General features: G+C 51.3%; 2 protein-coding genes across 12 annotated transcripts in view; one reads left to right on the top strand and one right to left on the bottom strand.

The window, feature by feature from the left end:
• Window positions 1–18266, top strand: part of STYXL1 (serine/threonine/tyrosine interacting like 1) — a 120086-nt gene that overhangs the window by 32400 nt on the left and 69420 nt on the right. For 2 of the 11 annotated variants that reach the window (XM_060124460.1, XM_060124457.1), the window contains exons 1-2: window positions 13715–13871; window positions 14151–14309. The exons of 1 other annotated variant lie outside the window; for it this stretch is intronic. Coding sequence is in view for 4 of the 10 variants with exons in the window: in XM_060124451.1 (XP_059980434.1) it covers window positions 12927–13083 (157 nt within the window). In the remaining 6 variants the exon portion in view is untranslated. Of the gene's footprint in view, window positions 1–12623; window positions 13084–13712; window positions 13872–14150; window positions 14318–18266 lie in introns of those variants that run through there. 8 more of the 11 variants (XM_060124450.1, XM_060124452.1, XM_060124453.1 and 5 more) reach the window with 7 other exon arrangements.
• MDH2 (malate dehydrogenase 2) lies at window positions 58–13626 on the bottom strand. Its single transcript, XM_060124461.1, has 9 exons — window positions 13449–13626; window positions 9498–9666; window positions 7897–7980; window positions 7294–7403; window positions 5818–5943; window positions 3118–3195; window positions 2182–2281; window positions 1689–1840; window positions 58–362 (listed from the first exon to the last, which is right to left on the bottom strand). Exons 1-9 carry the CDS (start codon window positions 13512–13514, stop codon window positions 231–233), a joined length of 1017 nt encoding a protein of 338 aa, XP_059980444.1. The 5' UTR covers window positions 13515–13626; the 3' UTR covers window positions 58–230.

Raw genomic sequence — 18266 nt, 5'->3', positions numbered from 1 at the left:
CTCTGCAGTCAGCTCCAATGGGGTTCTGAAAGCACAGTATTTAATTGGAGACCTTGGAAAAGAAAATCAAAGCCTGCTTTTATTGATGCACCGACAGACTGACCCGCGATTTGGAAGGGGTAGTTCGCGAATACAATACTCATCATCAAAGACCACGGTGTCTGAAGTGGCTTTACAGCAACACGATGCCTTAATAAGTTACGGCAACGGCCTGCTCGTTAACCGCCTTCTCACTTCATGTTCTTTACAAACTCCTCTCCTTTCTTGATGGAGGCTTTCAGCTCAGGAATGGCCTCGGCGATCATCTTCTCTTCGAAAGGGGAGATTTTGCCAATGCCTAGATTCTTCTCGATGCCCTTTTTCTGAAGGAGAGAGGGGAGGTGGTAAGATTTTACAAGAAAGTTTCCATGAATGGGTTTGTTACAGAAAATCCCACTTGTAACTTCATCAGCCCTGCCTCGCCTGCCTAACCGGTGGTTCCTGGGCAGCCTGCTGAGGGAGCCGCACACCCTGGGGACGGGGCGGGACAGGGCCGGATGGGTGTGAGCCATGCCAGGAGCTCAGCTTCTATCATTCAGCCCTGGGCTGGGAGCCGGGCTCTGGCACTCACTGTGTGTGCACCTGTCACGCACCCGCCAAGTGTGTTTCCTTATCGACCCCACAGGAGGCTGTGAGGACACATGTGGGTTGCTTGGCACACAAAGAACTCAATAATTAGTAGCACCTGAGTTATTCTCCCTGACACGGAGCATACTTTTGGGATCTAGTTTTTTTCCCAAGTTGGTAAAGGACTGACGAAACACTTTCATAGCCACCTGAATCCAACGTAATTAAGGAGCTACACGTCGGACGTTAGGAAAACAGCAGGCTGGCGTCCAGGCTGCCTCCTCGGAGCCTCCCTGACCGGGACTGTCAGCCTTGGGGGCCTCTCCTACAGGCCCCACCACGCTGCACACACCTGCGCTCAGCTGGCTCTGGAGCTGTAACCACAGGTAGTTCTGGAGACCAGTGTCGGTCTCAGGGATTTTGGACGCCAGGGTGTCTGTGGGAAGGGCTTCTTTCTGGGCACGAGAGGAAGGCGAGCACACATTTGCCTGATTCCAGCAGGTGCCCACGGCTAAGACGTGGAAACCTGCTCACTGAAGACTCCGTAGGAGTCAAGCAGACCAGAGAGCTGCCCCAAACCAGCCTGGCTGAAGCCAGCAAGGTGACTAGAAGGGCCCCGTCCCAGTGCATTTCAAGGAGGAAAAGCAGTGAGACGAGGAGCAGGGCCCAGGAACGCCTGAGCTGGAAGGTCTAACACGTGTGCACGCCCCGGCAGGCCCTGAGGTCAGAATGAGAAGGAACCAGCACAGCCTGGTGCGGGGAAGCCTCTTCTGTGAGGGCTGTCCGTGGGCCGCCTCGGGACACAGCGAGGGTCTCACTGGGAAACATACCCAGGCGGCCGCTGCTGACCAGCTGCTGGAGCCGTGAGATTCCCGTCAGCCCCCACAGACTGAGGTTTCTCCCCGCCACCGCTTCTGGGATGCTTCTAGCCTCAAAAGTCCAAGCACAGGCCAGGCAGTGAGATGCAGTTACTGCACAAGGAAATCTGAACCATGGAGCAAACGCACGGAGTACAGCTGCTGAGTCTCAGCTACAGAAAATGCTCCTCCTTCCGGCCAAGACCTGGCCTCTGGGATACATACCCCCAGCAGCAATGGTGTGGAGAAGTACGGACAGTCCGTTTCCTGGGACTTAACGAAGGAGCATTCGACAACTCCTTCCTTTCCGTTCATCGCATCCACGAGGGAGAAGACAAACCGGGCTCCAGCATACGCCATGGATAGGGTGGCAGAGCCTAGGAGGACAAAGGCAGGTCAGCCAAGCTAGCGCTGAGACCGTAAGACCCAGACGAGCTTCCCCGCCAGCTAAAACCCCATCTGCATAACCTCCAGCTTTCCAGTCTCATCAGGAATTTAGGTCAGCATCCCTTGAAGTGACAGACCCGCAGACGGCACACAATTAGCTCTGCTGACCTCAAACACTACTCCACGCCCCCCAGCAAGCCGCGCTGCCCTCTGACCGGGGGCTGCTTATCGAGCAGACGGACGTGAGGCTTAGAAAAGGACCCGCTCCTTGCTGGGCCCTCATGAGTCTTCGGCTCTGCCTCTAAAAGCCTGGGGCCACCTGGGCGCCTACCTGCTCCGGCCTTAGCCTTGACCACCTCCGTGCCGGCCTCCTGGATCCGCCCGATGAGGGGGGTCAGCTGGTCCTGGGGGAAGTCCACCTTGGGGGTGCACTGCAAGTGCAAGTCACAGGGCTCACGTGAGCAGGACCAGGCTCCGGTCACCTCCCAGCCCCACGCCCGGCGGGCCCCGGCATCGCTGCCACGTGGGAAATCAAGACCTTTTCCTTAAAGAAAAAGCCGACTTTGTTGGGAGGTGTAGTGAGTTCTCTACTCATTAAAAAAAAAAAAAAAAAAACTTTCTCTATTTTGGACTAATTTTAGACTTAGAGAAACGTTGTAAAAATAGCAGAAAGATTTTCCTCACCCGGCTTACCCTGATAACACTTTACATAACCACAGTGCAGTTATAAAGAACAGGAAATTAACTAAACCACAGACCTTACTCAAGTGTCACCGACTGTTCCACTACCGTCCCTTCTGTTCAGGGTCCTGCCCAGGACCCACCAGCACCCAGGGATCTCGCCTTTGACTGCTTCCTCAGTCCTCCCCTGGCTTTCAGGACATCTGTCAAGGGCACTGAATGCTCGCTTTGTAGGATGTCCATCAACTTAGGTTTAAAAGGTGCTTCCTCAGTATTTTCTCCTGAGGTTATGAGGTGATTTATCTTATTCTCAGTGGTGTTTACCTTGTCTCTCCTCATTTTTAAACAAAGCAGCTTTGCCTGCTCTGACCTAATCAGGAAGGCAGTGATGTTTCCACCAGCAGTTTTCACTGTGTAGGAGCTGGGCCCTTTGAACACCTTCTGACCACACTCACTCCCACAGCTGTGGACGCTTCAAAGTAACAACAGACGGTGAGATCCGTGTCAGCCTGATACGAGGGCCCCAAAGTGAACCTCTGAACTGTGCTCGTGGTCTTGAGGCTTCCGGGCAGGGTGACACACGCACCTGAGAGACCAGGGGGATGATGGTCTTCCCAGCATGGCCGCCAATGACAGGAACGCTGACGCGAGCCGGGTCCAAACCCTGGTCACCGAAAGTGGAAAGCCTGATTAACTTTTAACAAGCACTTTGAGTGTAAAACACATCATATGCACCTAAAGCACCAATACCGGAAAAATCCACAGAACTCGGAAACCAGGTAAGAGGCCGCCTGACTCCAGCCGTGCTCACATGTCCCACTAGGCGCCCCCTGCAGTTTCAACACATGCAGTGAGTAACTCGGTGTCTGGTGAGGTCACTCCGAGGCTTTCCCTTCACAATGTGCTGAAAACTGCCTTCGTGAAGGGTCCCAATTGGTTCCCATCAGTCCGACAGCTTCTTGGAATCAGAGGATGACAAATCCTCTTTCCCACACCTGATGTCATCCCCATGCCTTAGCTCAGACTTACGTGCCTACGCTTTGTTACAGAGAACATACACCTCGTATCAGAGCAAGACTCCAGAACACCCAGGGGTGAGAAGTCCGTCAACTCAAACAGTGATTGGAACAGAAAGAAGGAAACCAAGTTGAAAGGGGTCACAACGCCAAGGTTCATTAAGTGGGGCTTGCTGGGACGGCTGATTCATTTGTTAAACCGGAGGCAGGATGCCCCCAAGAATCTGCGAACCAGGTATTTCTTAATACAGTCAAAAAAAGAAGCTGGTGGGAGTAACGGGAGGGGGTGAGCAGTCCCAAAATGCTGCCACCTTCCCCAAATGCTGCAGCTGCTAAAGAGAGACACCGTAAGTTAGGAACCAGCCTTGCCTAGGTTGGGGAGCCCAGCCACAAGGGTGGGCAGACCCAGCAGCACCGTTAACAGACATGCACGGCAGTGTCTACAGGCCAGGGCACCACGCTGGTCACCAGGGACACAGGCACGAACAGAAAGGGCCCCTGCTTTTGAGAAGCTCTTTGTCCAAAATGAGACAGATACAAACAGACGCTCCAATGCGACGGGTGAAGCCAGCCACAGGGTGGCTCTGGAAGGCGCCTGAGAGAAGGCCTCCTGGGGCAGACCTAACTTCATCTGGGAAGGAGCAGGACTCCACCAAGGGAAGCGTATTCTAGGCAAAAGGAGCAGAAAGAACAAAGACCTGGGGGTTCACAGGGCAGGTTCCATCAGCAGAGCATGAAGTGCAAAGGGCAAGCGCAGTGGAAGGCGGGGGTAGAGACGGCCGAGGGGGGAGCCAGAGGCTGCGAGGTTAAGGGCAGCCTTTCACCCTCCATGCAATCCAGGAACTTTTCAGAATGCCAGGCAGCCTGAGGTAAAGGGCGCACTCCTTAACTGATGGATCCAGGGCGGAGACATGCTTCCCCACCTCACATGGCAAAGCTTCGAGGCCAAGCCTCCATGGTCTAACAGAACTCTCTGTGCCAACACAGCAGCCACGTGGGGCTTTGGAGCATCTCAAGTGTGGCTGGTGCAACAGAGGACCACAGTTTCTAATTTAATTATAATTAATTCAACTAGCCACAGGTATCTACTGTTGCAGCAGGATCAGGGGCCCAGGGGAAACGCGTGCTTCCCCCTGGAGCTGGCAGCACCACGGGAGCCCTAAGAGAACGAGCACTGCTGCTTCCAGGAACCGGGGGTGTGTGCCTCGGGAAGCTGGAACCCCCGCCTCCCGGCCTGGGTGCGTTCAGACTCGGCTTCACCAAGACCCGCTCCGCAAAGCCTTTCCTGACTCAAAGCCAACCACAGTCTAAACACACGTGCACTGAAACGGTGATTCAGTTGTCTCTGGAATTAAAGTGTCTCTTTCCGCTTCACTCACAGAGCTCCCAGGCCCCGGGGCCACATCTCAGGGATCCGACCCCACTCGGAGAGCAGAGCCTGAGGAACACGCCAGAGCGTGAATTGCAGCGGGGCACCGTACCGTCCACACCCTAGAAGAGAAGTGCTGGGTGCAGGGGAGGAAGAGGAAGGTCAACGGTCCTGCGTGTGCCCTTCTCACTAAGCTGTGTGCACGACAATTATTCCCGACTTGGGAGGACCCCCTCTTCCACAAGTTCAAGAAAAATGGCCTGAAGCTCAGGAGGGACACTTATTTGGGCCAGAGGAAGTGGTTCTGCGGGGTCCATAACCCAACAGACTAGACAGCGAACTGTGAAAGGTACCGAGGACTCCAGACCTGGCGCCGGTGCCACACCCACCTCGGGACAAGCCTGGCGGCTCAGGAAGAAGCAGGCAGCCAGCAGGAGCAGAACTGAGCTAAGTCACTGCAGGCACCCAGGGAGTCAGAACACAGACCAGGGACAAGAATTCTGACATGATTTCAGGGACTTTCCCAAGTTCTTCGTGTTTGCTGATTTTATCATTTGTCTAATGGTTAGCGGGTAAAACCTGTTAGGACCAGTTTTCAGAGCCGAGCCGATGAACACGAAGAGCACCACCCAGTCTAGCCAGTGAGAAACCCAGGGAAAGCCGAACCCTTGCTACAGCAGGGAGAAGAGCGAGCCTGGCCGGTTCCAGCCCGCAGGGGCCTGCTGTCTGCGTTCCCCGCGCAAGCTGCTTCCCACCAAGGAGGCGAGCTATAAAGACATTTAAACCCTCCAGTTACATGTGGCCTGTAAGGGCCCCGGTGTCCTCCAGGCCCGTAAAGGAGCCAAGAATAGCCAGAGAGGTTCCGAAAGGGAACCTGAAAGATGCCCGAGGCAGCTCTTACCTTCAGTTCTGCAACAAAAGTGTTGGCTCGGACAATGTCCAGGGTTGTCACCCCAAATATTTTACTGGGGTTGTATACTCCGTGTTTCTTGAAAACTTCTGCTGTGATTGGGATGGTGGAGTTAACCTAGTAAATCCAAGAGAGAGGGGCACAATTTGCCTGTGCTCTGAGAGCAGAGCCTCGCGACAGGAGGAAAAATCTTCTCGTCAGACCATGAACAAGCTCTAAGCTGTCACATTAAATTGTCCTGATAAGCGACCCTCACGATGGAAGGCCCCCTACTCTAAAAGACTGCGGCTTCTCCCCGCCACGAGAAAGAAGAAACCATTCGCTGGGGGAGGCACTCTTCTCCTTGGCGGCCTCCGAGCCCAAAGTTCAAACATGCACGTGACCCTTCGACTATCAACTTAAAAATGTGATGGAGGATCCACAAGGCACCTTCTGCTCCAGCTGGGACTTAGCCCAAATGGCCATTAAAAAAAAAAAAAAAAAAGACAGCCTAGCAAGAAGCTACAAGCTACAAGCTCAGTCCCAGCTCTGTCACTCTGTGTCGTAACTCCGGCCAAGTTACCTCAACTCCTTAGAACTCAGTTTCTTAAAACGGGAGACAACTACCTCATGAGGTGGTTGTGAAGATTAAGTGACTTAATACATGGCAAGGGCTTAACACATTACCTGGTACATAGAAAGAATAAAAACAAGACAAAAACAGCGAGATTTATATTAGGCACCGGTTAATCAGCCCCCCAAGATCTTCTGACCAGTTGCCCCCGAGGAAAGGTTAGCTGGTTGGAAAGGGCAGGATCCTCTTCTCAGAGGCCACGGGCACAAGCTCTGCGTGTTTATCAGCGGCCACGTTCCTGAGTCCACATCAGTGTCACTGCACTTTCACCCAGATCCTTCTTGTACTCGCGAGAACAGATCAACCAGCAGGGAGGAACAGAAGGGCTGCTGTCAAATGCAACCTGAGGCCCTGCTAGGGCGGGCGTGGGAGCCACAGCCAACTTCTCAGGAGGGACACAGCACCCGGAGTTTCTGAACTGAAGAACTAGCTTCCCGCAAAAAGCAGCAAACAGGGCCTGGGGGGCTGCGTACGGGACCATGTGTGAGTGTGAGGAGGGAGGGGGCGCCAGGAAGCAGGAACTGCAACCCCCGAGTAGAACACAGGAAAAGGAGTTAACAGGCTACCACAGTCACGGATGAAGCAGCCTCAGGAATGGGCTTATTTTCCAGGTGGAAAAACTAAGATACCGAGAGGGGAAGCGATCTGCCCAAAGGCACACGGTCGATGGGAAAACCAGGTTAAAACTCACTTGGTCTATGCCAGAAGGAATCCTTAGGAAATAAATTTAAGGGCCTTTTATTAGCTCATCCACTTTATCCATTTCAGCACATGAACCTGATTATTCCCCCTCTAAGCACAGAAGCACACTTTTGCTAACTGTGGACCTTCACGCGGCATCAGCCGGCACTCACCGGATTTGCAATGATGCAGATCATGGCCTCGGGGCAGTGCTGGGCACAGGCAGCGGTCAGGGTGGCCACAATTGTGGCGTTTGTGTTGAACAGGTCATCCCGGGTCATGCCTGAGAACAATCCAATTCGAGGTGTTCATAAACACAGGACGAATTTCCAAACGTGTACCACGTTGTGTGTGTTTGTTGTCATGGGAAATTCAAACATGAGTGAGACAGGGTCCCTGTTTCAAGTAAATCCATCTTGTAGGGAAAACAGCCCAGTGTGATAAGTGCCAAGATAGAGGTCTGTGAGGGTGGAGCGTGGGGAGGGGAATGAGGGGGGTTATACCCGAGGAGGATCACCAAGGACCAGTACAGCTTCCAAGGTGGAGGCAGGTGGAGGAAAGGGCCTTGCATGCAAAAAAAAAAGTGCACACAGAGCACAATGAGACTGGGCGAGGGGACCCAGGGACAGGTGGAGGGCTTCATCTGTACCCCACAGGCACTGGGGAGCCTTTGCAATTTTTTCTGCAGCAGAGATCTGACCAGATCCATTTTTCACGGAAAACCACATCCTCAGCTGACTTGTGGGGAGATGCTAGGCAAGGAGTTCAACACACACCTGGTTTTCTTGGGACTCCCGCTGGAATCACCACCACGTCGCAGCCCTTCAGGCAGTCTGGCAGCTGCTCAGGTCCGAGGTAACCTGGAAAAAACACCCACGTGAGCAATTTCACCACTTCCGACTTGGAGAGGCCAGCACGTCTGTGGGGACAGAGCCCGGGTAGGACGGGCCCACCTGAGTCCAAGGCTGGCCACAGGCCTCAAGACAGGCTGGAAGGACTGCCCACAAAGGGGTTCCTCCTCTGGAGAACTACCACTGTGGGCCTGATGACACCGGCTGGCAGGACAGTCTCTTTCACTCCACTTTCCTCCAGCCTCACTGGCCCAGCCCCGATTCGGAACAGAGTAACCGTCCAGGTTCCCACAGAATCAGCCAAGTCGGCTGCTTTTCCTTATCCAACCCAACTCGCCAGCACTTCTCAGTCCTTCTCGGCTCCCAGTAAGAGCTGCTTATTCCACGTCACGGTCATCCTAACAAAAGCTCTGTCTCGGAGTCAGATCAGAAGGCACGGTGGAGGCCAGGAGAGAAAAGCCCCGTGCTGAGAAGCAGGGACGAAATATTAGCATCCATTCTGTTTTCTCCTATCATCCGAGGAATAAAAGGTCCACTTTCAAAGATCTCGGGGAAATTGGCCGAAATCTGCTTTGATTTGACTTCTCCCTTATTGTGGGAGCTTTTGGAAGCGCAAATATACAGCCCAAAAGAAAATGAGCGAACTAATTCAGAGGGACCACGGAAGGCACACAAACAAATGATCTGACAGTCAGTCAATCTCCTGTGCTGTCTACACCAGATGAAGATACATGCAAACACCATCAAACAGTCTCACACTGACAGCAGAAAGCAGTACAAGTTTTCTGCACAGCAATCTGATACTTTATAGTAAAAGCTTTAAAATAGTCATACCTACTCATTCTACTTTTAGGATTCTTTTTTTTTTTAAGGATTCTAAGAAACAAGATGTAAAGATAAAGATGTTTACACAGCCTAGCTATTTACAGTAGAGCAAAACAGGAAACAGCCCAATGGACAACACTGTGGGTATAATAATAAATGATAAATTATAGTACACCTTTAAAAATGATTTTACCAAGAATTTGGTGACATGGAAAAATGCTGCTATAATGTGAAGGTAAGATAAGCAGGATATATATAAGTATATGTAATTATGAGTGACTCCTTGGATGACATAGCTAGATGTCCCTTGGATTTTCCTAAGGTGGCCAGGCTCTGAAAAAGCTGGCAGAGGAAACCCTGGGGTGGAGGGACGGCCCAAGGTGGGGAGCGGCTGGCAGCATTTCTCACTGCCCCCACGCCCCTGCACGAGGCTGCCTCTTCCCCATCCTATTACTTGTTAAATTATAAAAAATTAAAAATGGGAAGGTGAGACCACCGTTGTTATTCTCAAAGACACTATTTAAATGTTTGTAGACTCGAGTCAAAAAAGGTGCAATAATATATAAAATTTAATTCTAAAATGAACATGGAAACCCCAAGTCTCTGAACACCTAGTTTCACTTAGGAATCTCACTCTAAACCTGAATCCTGGCCGACGGGGGAGGACAGATGTAAGTTCTCAGGGTCAGCGCGCTCAATACCTTTTACTGTCGCTCTGGTCTCTATGTGGCTTAGATCGGCGGCCACTCCGGGTGTATGAGCAATATCGTAGAGGGTCAGGCGGCTCACCAAGGGGCTGTTCTTCAGGAGAAGTGAAAGCGGCTGCCCGATTCCTCCGGAAGCCCCCAGCACGGCTACTTTAGCATTGTTCTAGAAAGAGGCACAGAGAGAGGACTGTGAAGATGGAATCAGCGTTAAAAGGATTCACATGGTAATAAACTGCAGCGTACTGTACTGGGTCTTTTTTATTGCAGCAGTACCAAATGAAGATGCAATCGTATTCCTACCATTCCAAAGGCCCCCTTTCCTTCTGAAGTTCAGAGGTTTGCCTTAGGAAAATGGGGGAGAACTCATGTCTCTAGATGCTGTGACAGTCAGGGGCATACTCCTGTACCCTCCGAAAGGGGAGCAAACTTCACTCAATCGCCACCTGGACTGGTAACAGAAGGCTTTCCTTCAATGTGCAGTTTTATTATTTTTTAAATAAATTTATTTATTTTGGGCTGAATTGGGTCTTTGTTGCTGCGCACGGGGATTTCTCTAGTTGCGGTGAGCAGGGGCTACTCTTCGTTGCGGTGTGCGGGCTTCTCATTGCGGTGGCTTCTCTTGTTGCAGAGCACGGGCTCTAGGCATGCAAGCTTCAGTAGTTGTGGCTTATGGGCTCAGTAGTTGTGGCTCACGGGCTCTAGAATGCAGGCTCAGTAGCTGTGGTGCACAGGCTTAGTTGCTCCGCGGCATGTGGGACCTTCCTGAACCAGGGCTCGAACCCGTGTCCCCTGCATTGGCAGGCGGATTCTTAACCACTGCGAGTGAGGCTGTTTCTAACCTAAACTCACAAATGAGAAGGGGAGCCTATCCCGGGCAAGCAGGCAGGGAGCTGCCAGGGAAGAAGACAAACCGAGAGAAGAGCAGCCACAAGAACGCAAAGCATGGCGTGTGGTCCTCTAGGGCAGCCGTGTACTCTGGGTCTTTACATTATCACTGCACACTGTGTTCCACAGCAACGGATGCTAGTAATAACAGGCTTCTGTTATCAAAAACAAAAATCAAACCAAACCAACCAAAACTCAAGCCGAAACCAAAACAACCACACAGTGTAATCTGCTCGAGGAAACTAAAACTCTAAAAAGCATATATTACATCTAAGATTGGAATTCAGGTTTCATTTGTTTGTTTTTAAGTTGGTGCTTTAAAGGTGGACCCTTGACTTCATAGAAAACTAGCTGGACCAACCCAGAACCTGAGGTCTGGCAATCTCACCCGTCTCCAGACCTTCAATTATCACTCCCACATCCTGTCCCGAATCCTAGGAACTCCCAAATTCCAACTCCACATTCCCAGTTCTGTTAGGCATACCCACTGGTCCCACAAACCCAACTGTGTAAATAAATTTGTCCTTACTACCTCTCCCATCCCTGTTCCCAAATGGCATCTGTGTTCACCCAAATTCAAAACTTTAGAGCTATCTTCTGCTTCTTCCCTTACTGGAGACACCCAGTTAGGACACAAAAGGACTTGGCATCTCAAACATCTTCCCAACCTGCCCCCCAATTTCCATCCTGATTCCATTATCTAACTTAGGTCCTCAGCTCCACCTCTAAACCACCCTTCCAAAAATTCAAAGTTTTAATCATTTCCTTGGGTAAAAAATCTTCTCAAGTTCCTCATGCCCAGATTACTCAGCCTGGCTCCCAAGGCTGACCAGGGCTCCAATGTGGGGAGCATAAGACAGTTCCCTTGGTGTGCAGGATGTCAATGTCAAGGCTGTGTCTTTATTTTCATCAATCAGGTGAAGAATTAAACTCTACCAAGAAACAGACTGACCTGGTGCTCTCAATTAGGGTCCTTAAGTGAATCAGTCCCACGTGACACAGAAGATGAACCCAACACAGGGAGAGGGAAGAGGGGACTGCTCTCAGTGTGACGAGGTGATGTTATTGTTTGTATATTATAAGGTTTCATCAACTTAGTTAATATTTATAAAAACATAACTTGTAAGTGGTGATATCTTTACAGTGAGATGAGAATCTTTGGTACTGCAGGTTAGCTCATGATCTCTTTGTAAACACGCTGTTTCCAAACTCCATATCTTTTTCCACGTTGAGGAGTGGTTGTCAACAGCACAATGTTTAGCAACGGGGCTTTGAAATGGATGTATAGTAACACTTCCTTCACTTATTAAGTTTTCTTTTTTTAATCTGTTATGGTTTTTAAATTTCTGTGTTTTGTGTCATACCTATTAGTACATTAGTACATACGGAAAGACATAAATACAATGAGGTTGAAGTCTCCCTAGGCCAGTGTACCATCTGGCTCAAGCTCATCTTTCTGACTTATACACTTATATACTTCAACAACTCCACCTTTATGTCCAATAGGCATTTTAAACTCAACACATCCAAATCTGAGCTCCTGATACCCACCCCCCTACAATCACTCTCTTCTAGCAGTATTTCCCACCTCAGCAAATCTCAACTCCAAAACCCAAAGCCTTGGTTTTCTCCATGTTCCTCTTTCTCTCCACACACCTCATGAAATCATTATCAGCAAATCCCACTGTCTTACCTGCAGTTAATCTCCCTTCCCCCACTCCTCAGCATCAACCTTCATCACCTCCACCTGTCCTACGTGTGTTTACTCACTGTTGGCTTAAGTGCCACTTCTCACTCATCCTGGTATCACCTGCAGCACCCAGCACAGTTCTGGGCAACACGGATACTCAAATATACTCATTCGTATATTTACTTTTCGAATGAACTGAATGCACAGGAAACTGATCTGAAGAACAAAAGCTAAGTAAGAAATGTGCAACCTCATTTAATAATCACCTCCCTTTTAGGGTGTGGCACTTCAAGAGGCAATGTGGGCATCTCCTGGATTCTAACTTTGGTGGTATTAGAATCACTTGGGGAACTTGGTAAAAAACACGCAGGCCCAGGTCCTACCTTCCTTCCATGAGCCTCGGCCTCTGATCTTTACCAGCTTTCAGGTGATTCTGACACAACAGAGTTTGAGAATCGCTGCCCTAGAAGACGGCTAAAAATAGCTTAGGCTTAAGTAGTCTCAGGCCAAGCCGCGCAGTTAACAACACCCGGGGGCAGGCCCAGTCCGCCCACCGCAGGAAGGAGCCTTCAAAAGGTCCTCAAGCGGAAGCAGAGTCTTCGGGTTCTTAGAGGAAAGGCTTGATGATCCAAAACAGTCACTGACAGTGGCCAGGAGAGCTGAATTTTAATCCTCTGGCCAAAACACTGTGTAACCTTGGACCAATGCTCTGCCCTCGGTATCTCTGCCTGCCTGCACTACGGAGTTAAAAATTACAGTGTAGGGGCTTCCCTGGTGGCGCAGCGGTTGAGAGTCCGCCTGCCGATGCAGGGGATGCGGGTTCGTGCCCCGGTCTGGGAAGACCCCACATGCCGCGGAGCGGCTGGGCCTGTGAGCCATGGCCGCTGAGCCTGCGCGTCCGGAGCCTGTGCTCCGCAACGGGAGACGCCACAACAGTGAAAGGCCCGCGTACCGCAAACAAACAAACAAATTACACAGTGCTTGTACGGACGCTGCAAGAACGAGGTTAGTCTCTCAAAATACTATGGAAAATAAGTTACTTTCGGCCCTAGAGCCCTGGCTTCTCCACCTTGAAGGAGCACAGGTCAAGAGTAGACCCTCTGGGGGGCTCGGGGGCGAACTGGGAGACTCGGAGAAGCGCCCAGGTCCTGAATCCAACTGGACTACTTCCCCACCCCCGACTCCTGGGCTTTCTCCCCCGCACCTCCTGCCCGGTATCAGGGCCGGCCCAGGACGCCACAGCCGAGGACCAGCACCGGGTGGCCCTGCGGTCCAGGCTGGCCCGGGGGTCAAGGCTGCTCGCGAGCCAGGAGCACACGTGGCCTAGGTCGGGGAGCCTCCACCTGCAGGCAGCCCCTCGCAGGACCTACCTGGGCCGAGGTGCTGAAGCTGCGGCGGAGAGCGGCGCTGGCAGGCCGGGCGAGGGCGGAGAGCATGGCTGAGACGGGCGGGGTGCGGACTGGTCGGCGAAGGAGCTGGCAGCAGGACAGTGACTCCAACGACCTCCACGCTGCACCGAGCCTCCCGGCTCTGCTCCACCTGGCCTCGCGAGAGTGGCCTGGCTTCCGGCACCCCACCTTCTAGATCTCGCGGTATTTCGGCCACATCCGGACTGTCGCGGAGGCCGGCGCAGGGACGCTCTCCGTGCGCAGTCCTGGGGTGGGTCGTTGTGCGGTCGGGCGCCGTGCGGCCTGTCGGGGAGACGCGGCCGGAGTGGGAGGGAGAGTCAGCACCCGAGAGGTGCAAGAAGACAGGCTTTAGGCTGGAAGAGCCCTAGAGGAGCGATTTTGCAGGTGGGAGCCCCAGACAGAGGCTCTGATAGGGAGACCGGCTGAGGTCGCGCCGCAGGCCCGACAGAATGGGTGCGGCCCGAGCCCCCCCGAGCTCAGCCCAACCCACCCCTCCTGTCCTTGGAGGCGGGAGGGGCTCCGAGCTTTGGAAAGCTCTGGAAAGGAAAGGGGGGAGGGGAGGTTGAGAGTCCCGCGGTTGGGGTGGAGGATGAAGGCTCCTCTAATCAGTCACTCCCGTGCACCCCTCCTCCGCCGGTCGCACACACCCCGTCCACCCGCCAGTGTCGTCGTCCCTCCTGCTGCCCAGGACCTTCTAGTAGAGTTTACAAAGCTTTAGAGACACCTCTACCAAGAATGGCCGACCCTGAGCACTGACGTGGCGCGAGACACTGTTCTACGAGTTTACAGGAAAGCAGTCCCGCGTTACAGATGAGGAAACAGGTATACAGGTGATAACCTGCGAAGTCACCCAGTCCCTGCCCCTCCGGTCTGCCCAGCCGTGCTGTGAACCCGGCCATACTGTTTCTGCTTTAGGGACCAAGAAACCATGGCTGAGCTCAGTTAAGTGGATTCGTTCAGAGTCTACCAGAAAGAAAGTAAAGATACGTTTTCTCCTCACAAGAAGCGTATTTAAGTTGATCAGTATCCTTATAAGCTTCATGTGCCCCACTGCTGTTTTCTGGGCATACAGAGAATTCCTTGCCCACAAAAAGGTCAGGGTCAAGTGGGACAGGGAGGTGTGTGGCAGGTTGTTAACCTTAGAGGAGTGTACAAACCCAGTGGGGGGGACCAGTGACCGCTTCCCTGGGAACAGTGGTCAGGGAACCAGTGGTGAAAAGAACAGTTAGCACAGGTGCTGAAGAACCTATCCGTAGGAGGGAGTGCATGGTGCCTGGCTTACTCTTTCCTCCCTCCTTTCCACTTGTTTATTGAGGTACTGAGATGCGCCAGTCCAATCTTGGAGCTGGGTGTTCAACTGTGAACAAGATCCAGACATTCTCTGCCTTCCGGGAGCTCAGAGTCTAGTGGGGAGACAGGTAGACTGCAAGCAGCATGGTATGGCTAACACCAGGAAAATTACGAGGGGCTGTGGGAACACAAAGGAGGTCCATCTACCCCAGATTTGGGGTGGACGTGGGGGCCATGTGAGAGAGGACTTGGGAGGATGAAACATCTAAGCTGAGATGTAAAGGAAGAGCAGGAGTTTCTCAGTGGGACCATTCACCTCCACAGGAGGGAGAGATCCTTGCCTGGGCTTTGGACCTCTCAAAGCGGGGGCACTAGGAGCTGGGCGTTTAACAATGGGAAGTGTCCAGATGAGAAAGAAAGGGAAAAGAGCCCAAAGAAAAACCTGGAGGAAGGGACAGTGAACAGATAATTTCTGTTGGAGAGGGGACATGAGGACAAACAGTGTTCTTTGTCTTATCACTGACTGTGTTCTAATTGTTTACCCCTCTATCTTACCACTAGAACTGAAAGCATCTTACAGTCAGGTTCTTTCATCTCTTTATTGTCCAGCATCTGACCAGGCTGAGAGTGGGTTTCTGAATTTTGGGAAAGTTGAGCGGTTTTAGATACAAGGCTGGAAAACCCAGATTGTGCAGGACTTAACCGAATGTTAGCTGAGAAGTTTGTATTTTATTCCTCGGGAAGCAGGTGTTTATCAAAGGCTTTTGTGATGCCACCAGAACTGTGTTTGAGGAAGATTAGACTGACTTTGGCGTGTTAAAAGTTCCAAGGGGGAAAAAAAAAAGTTCCAAGGGAAAAATGTGCAGGGCAGGGAGATTGTTCAGGAGGCTATCTAATGAGATGATAAATATCTGAGTTACTGTCATGGTTTTAGAAATGGTGAAGTGGGGCCAAATGAGGGAGACGGAAGAATTGATAAGCGTTTGTGCCCATCTGGGTTTAAGAAACAAATGGAAGTGATGTGGGAAACCAGCCTGAGAGAACTGTATATGTACAGAAATGGAATTCAGGGTGTGTGTGGAAGGAGAGCTGGCTGGAGAAAAAGTAAAGAGTTCTGTTTTAGATGGGCTACATTGGAAGGGATGGTGAGTTGTCCATATAGAAATATCAGTGGACACTTGGGGAATTACTCCAAGGGGAAATACGGGATTGAAGCCCCTGAGAGAGGCCAGGGCTGAAGTCATCCCTATAGAGGGGAGAGCTGAGGCGAGGGGAGAGAAACCAGAGTCACATTCTCGTGTGCTCACTCCCACATCTGGGGCTGGAACTCCTCCCCACCCCCCTGGCAAGTCAGTCAGCCCCTGTCAGCATCTCCACGGCGGGGAGTCACTACCTCCCAAGTCCTCTACTCGGGCCATCCCAGCCACTTGACTTAGAAAAACGTCCTCACATTCAGCTCCTAGTTGCTTCCCTTTAAATCGCAAAATGGTTCATAACACTCTTAGCAGCTACCGTATCAAGCATTGACTTTGTACCAGGCACCATGCCCTGCTTTGCAAGTGTAACTGTTAACAGGGAACATGCACAGCCTCATTCAGGAAGCCTAGTGCAGTCAGAAAATGGCTGCATGTCTTCATCCCCATTCTTCCTCTAAATCTTTGCTTGCCCTTGGATTACGTCAAGCCACCAGGACAGACTTGTTGCAATAGCCTAAATGTCCTGTTCACGTTAATAGTCAAAACTCTGAACTTTTAAGTCAGTGTTAAAGCTTCTCCCCTTCCCCTCCTGAGCTTGCTTCAGGCTCCCACCTTGGGAGTGGAGAGTGGTTGTCTTCTCCATTTCTCCATCTTACTTCCTCACTACCCCTCATCCCTGAAGACTGAGGCTTCAGGCCCATCAGTGTTGGTGGAGGGGGTTGTGAGAATAAAGATAGGGTCAGGAAGGGTCCATTTGGCATTAGTAAGAATTCTCTGAGCTTGATGGGAGTTTGTGGCTGACACTTCCATGTGGTGCTTTTGTGGGTCTCTCTTACCTGCAGTTCCCTTGACCTGGGTGGTTACACCTCAGCCTTGCTGTTTCCAGTTGCTCCCTCAACCCCTGTTTTCTGGAATCCTCCAGTACCTGAGATTGGTCCATTGTCTGTCCAAGTGGCCCTCTTGGGCAAAGTCCCTTTAAGATTGCTTCTAGTTGGCCCTCTCTCCTGCCTGGCCCACATCTGGTCTACAAGAGACACATAGGTATCCTTCACCCCATCAAATTCTGGGGGTGTAGGCTGTTTCAAATGCAGCTGCTGCTCTTTGCTAACAGCTAACGAGCTTCCGCTTTTTCCAGGCAGGGGCCCACCGCCAGCCTCTATGCCTGCACAAGCTTCAGAGGGCACAGGCCAAGCTATTCTAGGGGTTTTCTTTCTGGTTTCGTGAACTGCTTCAAGAAAGCTGAGACCTGTGAATATTTGAAATCAGGAAGAAAGAGGCTGTAATAGAGGTGAAGAGCTTTGCGATGCTAGAAGTCAACAGAGAAAAGGATTAGGTGGGAAAAGATGAGGCCAGAGGACACTTATCCCTTTGATTTTGGGAAGAAACTTGAAGGGCACCCAGCGGGCAGTTGGTGAGGTAGGGCAGTTTGCATCCCGTGGCCTTAGCCTTCCCAGGCAAGACCTAGAAAATGAGAGAGGTTGCTGCATGGTGAGGAGGTTTGGATAACAGTTGTAGCCATTGGGGGAATGCTGGGAAAATCAGGAATGGTGAGAAAGGATTCATTGGCAGCTCTGGGGGCCCAGCTGAAGGTCTGCAGTGTGTCCTTTCTGTGTGCCCAAGCTCATGTGGCTTCTCACAGCCCAGACCCCACACCAAGTTCACGGATGTGCGGGTGGGCCACACACCCACACATTTGTATCCTTGAACACAAACACATGGTTCTATACGGGGGATTAAAAGCAATTATTGCCATATAGTTTACATACAGTACAGTATACAGATCTTCAGTGTGCAGTTGGATAGTTTTGACAGTTTGCAGTCTTCTAATCACCACCCAAAACAAGCTATAGAAGCATTTTCATTATTCCAGAAAGTTCCCTTATGCCCCATTCCCCAGACAGCTACTTCCTGACTTCTATCACCATAGATTAATTTCACTAGTTCTTCATTGCATGTTTTCATACACAGTATAGAAATACATTGATGTCCTCCTTGCCACACCCCCACACAAGCCACACACGTGCACCTATACTGACCATTTTGTTCCTTACAATAGGCTGAGGCCACAGTTGAGCTGTCAGATTTTTGCTCTTAGGTGCACATATTCTATGCTAACCTACCTTCTCTTCAACCCTAAAATCGTACCTCAAAGTGCAGTATTTCAAATCTTTCCTTTCAGATCCCTGGAGATAAAATGAAGAATTAGAAAGGTGGTAATCATCCCACCTGCATGAGAGTTTTCTTTATTTTCCTCTAGGGTCTCTAGAATATCGGCAAATGGGGACATAAAATT

Source organism: Lagenorhynchus albirostris, chromosome 15 (genome assembly GCF_949774975.1).
Source record: "Lagenorhynchus albirostris chromosome 15, mLagAlb1.1, whole genome shotgun sequence".
Classification (NCBI taxonomy): domain Eukaryota; kingdom Metazoa; phylum Chordata; class Mammalia; order Artiodactyla; family Delphinidae; genus Lagenorhynchus; species Lagenorhynchus albirostris.
Note: the sequence above shows the minus strand (reverse complement) of the source record. Positions and strands in the feature narration are given on the sequence as shown.

What these genes read in the sequence shown, in the direction of transcription:
- MDH2 (XM_060124461.1), bottom strand. Translation starts at nt 13,514, where the DNA reads ATGCTCTCCGCCCTCGCCCGGCCTGCCAGCGCCGCTCTCCGCCGCAGC. An exon ending in TCTGCATCATTGCAAATCCG is followed by an intron (nt 5,944 to 7,293) that starts GTGAGTGCCGGC and finishes TGGATTTACTAG; the next exon opens with GTTAACTCCACCATCCCAAT. An exon ending in CAAGGCTAAGGCCGGAGCAG is followed by an intron (nt 1,841 to 2,181) that starts GTAGGCGCCCAG and finishes TTGTCCTCCTAG; the next exon opens with GCTCTGCCACCCTATCCATG.